This window comes from Athene cunicularia (assembly GCF_003259725.1).
Source record: "Athene cunicularia isolate RWA chromosome 11 unlocalized genomic scaffold, athCun1 chr11_part1, whole genome shotgun sequence".
NCBI lineage: Eukaryota > Metazoa > Chordata > Aves > Strigiformes > Strigidae > Athene > Athene cunicularia.
In genome coordinates this window covers 20,110,718-20,120,768 of record NW_020799113.1, presented here as the reverse complement: position 1 = coordinate 20,120,768, position 10,051 = coordinate 20,110,718, and the positions used below count along the sequence as shown (strand labels likewise).

Sequence of the window (10,051 nt, the reverse complement as noted above, 5' to 3'; positions counted from 1 at the left end):
CCCCCCCCCCCCATTTGGGTTTGTTTTGCTGTTGGCTTCCAGTGTTCGCCATCCCTGTGTGCTGGCAGCTGCTAACAGCACTGCTCCTTCCCTGGCGTTCAGGCCAGCTCAGCCGAATGTTTTGAAACCTCTGAAAACGGGGTTTTTCAGTGCTGCCGCTGCCCATGCTGGGATGGGGAACTCATACCCTTTTATCCGGTCACCCACCAGCTCTTTGGAAACACTCGATTTTCACAGTGTGGGCGCGAAATGTTATGGCTAATTACAGGCTGGGAAGGAGTCCAGAGCAATGGACTGACTTCATCAGGGCACATCTCCCTCCAGATGCTGTTTCCACATCGGGCCCAAGTGCTTCCGGATGATTTTAGGGGAAAAAAAATGCATTAGTGGGGTTTTATTTATGGGTCATTGATTTTTTTCACCTGCCTGCCAGAGAAGCCATTTGGCTGCCATTTGGCAGAGCTTGTAGCAGACGGATGGAAAGGGAGAACAGGGTCCCCAGGCAGTTCCCATTGGGATGTAGCCCTCCCCAGCCGCTTTTCTGTAGCAGAGGAGGACCCAGCCATGGGAAAAAGCTCCTTGAGATGCTCTTTTCCTTCTGTGTGGCTCAGAAGGGCTGGGAACTGCTGCCCTGTCTGCTTTCGGGTTTGCCTGCATGACAAATAAAGGAAATATTTGGGGGCAGTGGAGGGAGGTGACTCTGTCAGAGTCCGTCTGTCTGGTTTTGGTGATGCAAGCTGGTTTTGGCAGCTTTTCCAAGATAGGGTCACAGGAAGTGGGGTGGCTTGACAAGGGGCAGGGGTGGGGTGTCCCCAGTGAGAGGACAAATCTGGTCCTGCAGGGGACAGATGGATGCTACACCCTGAATTCCCATTACTAGTTGTTGGCAACCAGTCTCCACCTCGAAGGGTTAATTTTTCTAATTAACATAATCAACATTTTAAATAAAACTCATGCACAGTCTTCATCACACCAGTGTGGTGGCAGCAGCGGGGAGGAGGAGGTGGGTTTGTGGAGTGAGGCTGAAGACTCTGTCCCTCCTGGGGTCTCAGGTTGATCCATTGATGCTCTTTACTCCATCTCAGGCCACGGGCAGGACACACTTGTCCCTGGGAGCAGGTCGGACACCTCTCCCCGGGTTCCTCTGCTGCCTGCACTGGTTCACCGTAAAATCCTCAGCGTGAGCTGCCCAGACGCTGCAAACCCCCGCAGGTTTTGCCTGGCTCTCCAGGTAAGGACTGCTGAGCCGGCCATGGTTCGGGTGGGGAGGGCGTTTTTGGGATGCTGGGAAGGGTGCCCAGCACCCTGCTGGGCCATCTCTTGGTGGGAGCTGCCTCGGTAGGGAGGGACAAGTATCTCTGGGAAGGTTGGAAGGCATCAAAAAATGCCAGGGAACAGCCCAGAATAACATTTTTGGGGTCACTTCTGGGTCATGTAGGCAAGAGAGCTCAAGGCAGAAGGGTGATAAGAAAATGCGTTGCCATGAGATGGTGTTTGCCAGGGGGATGGAGGAGGAGGAGGAGGGGCAGGAGGGAGGCCACCTCGGCAGGGGACAGTGTCAGGACACTGTATACTGGTGTTGCTGCCACCAGTTCATTCTGGGCTTCAGGCAAATAATTTAAATTCCCCTTCTTTGAAAAGAAGAAAAACACCTTCTTATCTCACACCAGCCTTGATGAATTCCCTCTGGCAAAACCCTCCCGGAGTCTTAAATGTAGAGGCACCGCAGACACGCGGCTTCTCCGGGAGGATGCTGCCACCACCTCCCTCCAAATTACTCTCACAAATATTTGGCATGTACCGAGTATTCACCCCTCTGCTGGGGTGAAACGGGTTTCCCCAGCATCACTGGCCCGTGGGGCAATGCCATGGGCTCTAAGATATAAGTAAGAAAAGGCTGTTTTGAGCGGGCAGGGAGCCGTTCTGTGAGCTCAGCTGATCAGCAGCTCAGCTTTCCCAAATGTGCATGCTGTAGCACCTTTTAAAATAGTGATTTATTTTTTTTTGCTGTAAGCCAGTGATAGATACAATAGATACAGAAATCTGGGACCTCTATATTTCTTTCCCTCCTTCTAGATTTCTTCTCTGCTTTTTTGGAGCTGTGCTCCATCCCACAGGGCATGACATTACCTGAGCCATGGCTCACCAGCAAGCAACTTCACATTCAACCCTGCTTGTAAGCCAGGGTCTTCTTTTTTTTTAAGGCATAAAGAGAAAAATAGGTAATATTCAGTATAACTGCATGACCAAGCTGAGAGAAGGAGCTGTTTATGGGGAGAACTAAAAGCAACAGGAGAAGTTCATCAGTGCAGCTTCCTAGCACTGAAATCCCTTGGAGGGAGGGTTTCCCAGGTCCCGCTGTCCTGGCCCTGCAACCTCCTTCTTGCTTGCTCCTCCTGGCCAGCCCAGTGAAATCCCATCTGCTGGCACCACATCCATCCCGATGTGCATGTTCGATGCATCTCTGCGCTCCTTCCTGTTTCTTCTCATGGACACAGGCCCTGCAGGAGAGAGCAGGCGAGTGGCGGGAGGAGAGCCAGCACCAAGCCCCACCACCGGCCACGGAGGAGCCACTGGCATCCCCCCGTGAGCCAGCAGCTGCCATACCAGCGCAGACAGCCCCCACCATGAACCTGGAGAAAACAGGTAAGGGGGAGGTCAGGGTGCGGCAGCAGGTGCTCGGGAGGAGGGATGTGATGGGATGGGCAGCCTGGCGGTGGGTACCGTGGGGACCTCTCCTCTTTCGGGGTGCACAGACACACGGCTGTGCTCACTGGGCCGGGTCAGGTCTCCGTAGAAATCAAACACCAGGCAGCTGTCTGGTGACACCAGGCAACTGATGAATTATTTAACTGGGTGAACAGAGCAGGTGAGCACCAGCAAACCCACCACTGTTACCTCCCTCTTAAGGAAAATATAACGTTTGTGCAAACACTTGCAGTGTGTGTGTCTGCGCCAGGGCAGGTGAATCCCCATGATTCCCATTGTTCACCATCAGGATGGAATTGTCTGGGCTTGTCAGGACACATCCCAGGAGCTGCTTCTGGGGTGGACCCTGGCTGCATCCCCCAGCAGCTCCCAGGGCAGGGCACCTAGTGGGAAGGGGAAGGGGTGCAGGAGGAAGGGAGTGGTAATGGGGCAGAGCCATGGAAACAGATGCCTTTCCACACAGGTTTCAAAGCATTTTGGAAATCAGGAGGGTCAGCATATAGTGCCTGCTGTGCTAAGACCCCATATTGCCACCAGCATGTCTGCCCGGTGGTAGATGTAGTGCAGGTCTGGCCGGCACCTCCTCTCCCAGGGATGCTCTTGCAGGATGAAGGTGTTGGAGCAAGGAGGAGTGCGTTATCTGTGTGGGATCACCCCTGCCCAGAAGTTTGACTTGCAGCCAGGTGTCATGGCTTTGAACCCAGCTCTGCCCTCGGTCCCAGCCCAGGATTGTAATGGATGATGTGTGCAGACACGCGGTGCTTCTGCAGGAGGCCTGGTGCCTCCTGTAATCTTATCTTATCCCTGCATGCTCCCCAAGGGGTGAGAGCTGGTGTTCCTGTTAACTTGAGGAGTTTTGGGGTGGGTTTTGTGTGTGGTGAGTTTAAAGAGAACATCACAGTTCCCTACCTGAGCCAGGCTGAGCTTTCGGCACAGAAAGAAAGAAAGAAACGCTGGTGCCTGTTGTCACTCTTTCAGGGTATCCAGCCCAAGGCAGGAACACAGAATCTGGCAATTCCTTCTGCAGACATTGCCAGATAAGTCCCATGGCATGCAGTCGACAGCAGAGCTGTGGTTTGGTCCCGGCATTTCCCTTTTTGCCTGCTGTGCTGGATGTTTTAAAGGTAGAAAGTCTGATTCACAGACAAAAGAAGTCTTGTTTCTTGTATTCAGAATGTTTCCCATAAAGCAGGCAGCACCTGCCCACAGGCAGTGAAGCAATTCCCAGCATCACCTCCTGCCTTTAAAACCTCAGGTTTCTGGTGGCAGCAGATGAAATCCATGGCAGGCAGGGAAGGGCACTGGGCAGCTGGGATACTGGCCACCAGTTCACCCGCTGTGGTGCCTGATCCCCACATTGGGAATGAGTCAGGCCAGCTCATTTCTTCTTGGGAACTACCAAGTCATTTTAGAGATTCATTTGGTAGGCTCTGATGTATGGCCAAGCTGGCTCTGTCAGCACTAGTGGCTCTATTAACATGCAGAAAATGATGTTTAAAATAATACTAGGACGGTTAGAAAGCTGAACACGCAAGGATTAGGCAATGTGGCCATTCAGGGTACCCATATAATTTTAATTTGGCTTCTATTATATTTGTGTGTAACGATGCAGTCTTTAATAACGTGATCACATAGTAGTTTTCCACCAGCACCTGCTCATTCAGAAAAAAGGATGCTGGGATGAATCAGAGCCCCGTGGTGAAGGCGGTTGTTATCTGAGTGAGGTGACAGCGTCTTGGCGTGTGATGGGGCTGGGTCACGGCACGGTGGTGTGGGCCGGCACTCTGTTACAGCCTGGGATGCTCTGCTGGCTCCAGCAGATCCCTTTGACTCTCAGACCCCCAGGGGGGCTTACCCGGCCGGACCCCCACCATTAGCACGGCTGGCCATGGTCAGCATTGTGACGCTCAGGATGCACCTCCCAGAACGTCAGTGCTCTCCATGGAACTTCTGCCAGTCCCACTTCCCACGGCCCCATTTCCACTGCAGCCCTCGGGGACTCTTCTCATAGCTGGCGTCCTGCTCCCTAGCAAGGCGGCTGAATCCTGACCACCTCCACCTTTGCTCCCATGCAGGAGGGAGGCTGTGCAGTGGGAAACGTGCCAGCCTGCCAGTGTCCCGTCCCTTCCCGGTGATCCAGAAGGTGATGGCCTCCATGGCACATCTGCAGGAGGAGAAGCTGCGACTGCAGGAGGAGCTGCTGGGGCTGCAGGAGAAACTGGCTGCCCAGGAGAACGACGAGCTCTCCCGCTCTCTCCAGCTGCAAAGCCAGGTACAGTGGGGACAGGGGGACACAAGGGGGTCCATCGGGGTCTCCAGCTTCAGGTTGTGACTTGTCCAGAGTGCTTTGGCTTGCACTTAGTGAGGGGCCTGCTTGGAAGCAGTGTAGGACCTCAGTCATGGAGCGTCTTCTCCGCTCAGTTGCGTAGGGATGATTTGGGAGCTGGGGGCTCCTGAGCGTCATGGTCATCCCACTGGCTTCAGCTGTGCCTCCCTCGGGATGTTCCCAGCCCTCTGACTGACGTTATGGTGACATGGTGATATTTCTAACAAGGGCACATGGCTTCTTGGACATGACGTGGCCAGGAGGGCTTTGGACATCGGGGTTGCAGCCCTGCAGCAGTCATCCATCCTCCTGGTGCAGGGCTGCTGCAGCAAGATAAGCTCGTTAGACTGACCCAGCAGATTAATTTTAGTGACTTTTGAGAGTCAGGAGGTGGAAAGTGAATGTGAAGGCACAGAGCTGTCTGCCGAAGGGGAGAGCATTTTGGCCGCTGCAACCAGAACCCCCCTCAAAAAAGACATCTGTGCTGGTCTGGTCGCATCCTCGGTGTGAGGACCTGGGTCATCCCAGGGAGATTGAAATCCTGGCTGCTCATGAATGGATTTGCATGTGGCTGTGTGGAAGCTGTTACAGTCAGGTTCTGCTTGTTCCACGGGTGTCAAAAAGGCGGAGGTAATTGTCCTGCATTTGGTTGGCATACTCGGCATGACACAAGCATGAGCGCCGGCAGGATCCAGCCCTGCGCTGGCCAGTTTGGCAACAAGCGCAGCTGACGCCAGCCAGAGTGAAGAACTGACCCCAAGTTCCAAAGCTCAGGGATGGCTGGGCCACGGCTCGAGCCAGATCCGGCTGCGAAGGAGTGTCTGTTGCCTCCAGAGAGCAGGATTCAGCTGGAGATGCCCCAGCAGGTAGGGGATGGAGGTGCATCAGCATTTTCAGGCGCTGCTGGCATGGGAAGTGGTGGGCAGGCTTTGGCATGCACATTGGCTGGCAAGGGTGGCAGCTGCCCTGTAACAAGCTGTGACTCTGTCTTCTCCATCCTGGCGCTCTTTTTAAAAATATTTTTAAAAATACCATAATAATCTACCTTACTGAATATGGAAGTAGGATCTTCCCACTCAAACATGAGGCTAGTGCGCTTGGCATGGGCTCAGCTCCACTGCTGGAGCACAGGGCCCCCGCTGCAGTGTGTGTGGGGTGCTGACCCCTGCAGGCAGCACCCACCGCGTGGGGAGCTCACCTCCAGCACCCCCGGCTGAGCGCAAAGGGCTCTGCAGGAGGTGCTGCCTGCCACCGGCTCCGCAAGGGCGTAGCTTAATAATTTACCCACATTAATTACAGCACCATGTCAGCACATCTGCATTTGTTATTAATCAGCAGTTCCTAAATTATGGTCCACAGAGGCCTGGCTGCTTAGAAAAAGCTGGTTATTGGGATGGGGCAATAGCCCGCCGTGTCTGGGTGAGGGGTTTGGTGGCACGGGGATGCCAGGAGCTGGGCTGGGATTTGGGCACAGCGGTGAAGTGCACGGCCAGATCTGACTCACTCCAGGATAAGTTTTGAGGAGGAAGCAATGCTTACCCAGCGGACATCAGGTTTTGGACACAGGGCCGAGGGGCAAACCTGGCCAAACACAGCCCATGAGGATGCTGGCTTTGCCAAGAACTTGCTGTGGCCATTAATTTGAATAACTGCATATTTCTGGGGGAGCCTCACTGGTCCCTGCACAAAAAGTTGGAGGATTTATGAAGTCCACCTGGTTTTGCAGAGAGGGCAGCCTGGTCCCCATGGGATGGGCAGATGCCCCAATGGAGTGGCTGGGGACCATCCTCCCGTTGGACTCATACACACAGACTTCTTAAAGAGCTCCTGCTCCCCCGTTCTCCCAAGATACCTTTCCTAGAAAGAAAAATAAAGAAGGCAAAGAGAAGCTGTGTTGCAAGGGCAGGATGAGGCGCTTCTGGCTCTTTAAACACAATTATGGATAGGTTTGTTTTTTTCTTTCTCCAAAGACGATGCTTTTATTTTTTTTTTTAATAATGGTTTCTGCTAAAGCACAACATGTACAAATTATACCTATGGTTGAACAAGGTCAAAGCAAGGCTTTCATTAACACTTCTTTTAATCAGCTCATGTGAATCAGGCGCTCAGAGCAAGGTGGAAAATTAAGGCATAACGAAGGTGCAAGCCAGACTGGATGTCAGAGGCTGGGGTAGCACCACGGGGTCTCCTCTGAAAGCTGCTGACATGCCTCCTGGTTAAACCTTGGCTGTGTTGACAGGTTGAAAGTCTGAAGGCGAAGCTCCTGGAGCAGGCACAGGAGATCGGCCGGCTGCGCTCAGAGCTGGTGAGCTGCCACCGGGCTTGGGCTGAGGCAGCCTTGCCCTGAGGGGTGCTGGAGCTGTGGGTCCCCAAGGTAGAAGGGGGCACGTGGGGAGGGAGTAGAAAGATTAAAACCTCCCCAGCATCACAGTTTTGACCCCGTGAGCCGGAAGAGAGAGACGTTGAGGGATGAAATTTGTGGGATTTTCTGTCCAATGCAATGTTGTGAGCAGTGCCCCTGGGGTACAGCCGGCAAAGGCTCCCTGGCACCATCGCCCTGGGGAGGAAGCAAAAGCCCCTCTGCGGGCCAGGGGTCCCCTGGGGGCAGAGGTGGGGGCTCCCCGGGGTACGTCAGGCTTCCATCCTGCCCCACTGGCAGGGGGGCACGGATGCAGAGAAGCACCGGGACCTACTGGCAGCGGAGAATGAGCGCTTGCGGCAGGAGATGAAGGCGTGCGAGGGGGAGCTGCGGGAGCTGCGGCGGCAGCAGCAGGCACCGTGCCGGGACTGTGCCCACCTCCAGGTGAGTCGCCGGCAGTGGCGCTGGTGGCGGCAGGGTGAGCAGCACCCATGGGTGATGTGGCCTTGGCTGTGCTGTTTTGGGGCCAGGAGAATGCCGGACTGCAGGAGCGGCTCTCCCAGCTGCAGCAGGAGGCAGAGGAGGCACGGGCCAAGCTGGCGGAGCTGGACCTGGAGGTGCAGCAGAAGACAAACCGCTTGGCTGAGGTGGAGCTGCGGCTCAAGGATTCCCTGGCCGAGAGAGCCGAGGAGGAGGAGCGGCTCAGCCGGCGGCTGCGGGACAGCCAGGAGACCATTGCCAGCCTCAAATCCCAGCCCCAGCAGATAAAGGTGTGTGGGTTCTCCATTTCCTCTGGCTAGGCAAGGGGAGCTAGGCTGGGTGCCTAGCGGTGCCCAGTGGGTGCCCTGTGAGTGCCACCAATCCCTTTGCGCTGAGCACATCAGTGCAACACCATGATTTTGTAAATTAACTCCCCTGGGCCAGCACCAGTTTCATCCCAGGCCCCTCAGGTGCTGCTTCCCCAGTACACCCCATTCTCTGGGTGCTTTTCCGCCAGTACATCATCAAGACGGTGGAGGTAGAGTCAGCCAAGGCAAAGCAAGCCCTGTGCGAGAGCCAGTCCCGAAACCAGTATCTGCAGGAGCAGGTGGGGATGCAAAGGCAGGTGCTGAAGGAGATGGAGCAGCAGCTACAGAGCTCCCAGAAGACGGCGGCTCAGCTCCGAGCTCAGGTCTGAGCCCACTGGGTGTAATTGAAGAGTCACCCTGCCTAGCTGCCTGCGTGGTGCTTGCCGGGAGATGCAGGCAGTCACTGACTCAGCATTACTGCCCCTGCTTCTCTCCCAGATCATGATGTATGAGGCCGAGCTGGAGCGAGCCCATGGGCAGATGCTGGAGGAGATGCAGGCCATGGAGGAGGAGAAGAACCGCGCCATTGAAGAGGCATTTTCTCGTGCCCAAGTAGAGATGAAGGCAGTGCATGAAAACCTGGCGGGTGAGGAGAGCATGGGGGGCTCGCAGGGTCACGTGGCCGGTGCTAGGGGGGGTTCCACCACCTGCCCCTCACCCTGCCTCATGCCTGCAGGTGTCCGGACCAACCTGCTGACGCTGCAGCCAGCACTGCGCACCCTCACCCATGACTACAACAACCTGAAGCGTCAGGTCCGTGACTTCCCCCTGCTCCTTCAGGAGACCCTGCGGAGTGCCAGGGCCGAGGTGAGCCCCACAGGAGCCCGGCTCCCCCCCCATGCAGGGTGAGGATGCTGAGGGGGTCACAGAGCCGCTGGTCTCCATCCCTCCCCAGATCGGCCAGGCAATCGAGGAGGTGCACAGCACCAACCGGGAGCTGCTGCGCAAGTACCGGCGGGAGCTGCAGCTCCGCAAGAAGTGCCACAACGAGCTGGTGCGGTTGAAAGGTGCATGAGGGGGGTGGCGGGTCCCATTGTGGGAGAGTATGTCCCTGGGAGGAGGCAGGAGGAATGGGGGAGCATCACCCCACTGCATCCCAGCGCCATGGCTTGGGTGCTCCACGTCCCCATAAGATGCTCTGGTCAGTGATGGGATGTTTCAGTTGGCAACGGGGTGAGGCGGTCAGCCCGCCCGGGGTTTGATGGTGACTGGAGGGCTGGCAGCAGGATGTGCCGAGGCTGACACCACCTCTGCATCCCCCCACCCAAGGAAACATCCGTGTTTTTGGGCGAGTCCGCCCCATCACAAAGGAGGATGGCGAGGGCCCGGAGGCAGCCAACGTGGTGACCTTCGATGCCGATGATGACGCTGTCCTGCATCTCCTCCACAAGGGGAAGCAGGTGTCCTTCGAACTGGATAAGGTCTTCCCCCCACAAGCGTCCCAGGAGGAGGTGGGTGCTTCTGCCTGCTGTGCTAGTGTAAGATGGGGACACTGCCACCTTCTCCTGACACTCCCCAATCCCCCCCCCAAGGTGTTTCAGGAGGTTCAAGCCCTGGTCACCTCCTGCATCGATGGCTACAACGTCTGCATCTTCGCCTATGGGCAAACAGGGGCAGGAAAAACCTACACGATGGAGGTGAATTTGCCTGTCTTTGCTCCCCTTATCTTCCTTGGCTTCCTGTACCACGGTGCCCCGTCTTGGCACCCTCCCCTAACTGGGCTGGTGGCCAGCTCAGACCCAGGGTGCACCAGTGACAGTCACTGCTGCAGCTAATGGGTTTGTACACCCCGCCCCCCCCTGCAACCTC

The 10,051-nt window shown here is 55.9% G+C and overlaps 1 protein-coding gene across 1 annotated transcript in view; it reads left to right on the top strand.

The window, feature by feature from the left end:
• Positions 1-10,051, top strand: part of KIFC3 (kinesin family member C3) — a gene marked incomplete at its 5' end in the record, with an annotated part of 19,499 nt that overhangs the window by 7,029 nt on the left and 2,419 nt on the right. The window contains 12 exons of the mRNA XM_026856997.1: positions 1,086-1,231; positions 2,499-2,646; positions 4,785-4,981; positions 7,275-7,340; positions 7,695-7,838; positions 7,925-8,164; positions 8,392-8,565; positions 8,681-8,828; positions 8,919-9,049; positions 9,138-9,249; positions 9,512-9,693; positions 9,775-9,923. Of these exons, the coding sequence (XP_026712798.1) occupies positions 1,086-1,231; positions 2,499-2,646; positions 4,785-4,981; positions 7,275-7,340; positions 7,695-7,838; positions 7,925-8,164; positions 8,392-8,565; positions 8,681-8,828; positions 8,919-9,049; positions 9,138-9,249; positions 9,512-9,693; positions 9,775-9,923 (1,837 nt within the window). The remainder of the gene's footprint in view (positions 1-1,085; positions 1,232-2,498; positions 2,647-4,784; positions 4,982-7,274; positions 7,341-7,694; positions 7,839-7,924; positions 8,165-8,391; positions 8,566-8,680; positions 8,829-8,918; positions 9,050-9,137; positions 9,250-9,511; positions 9,694-9,774; positions 9,924-10,051) is intronic.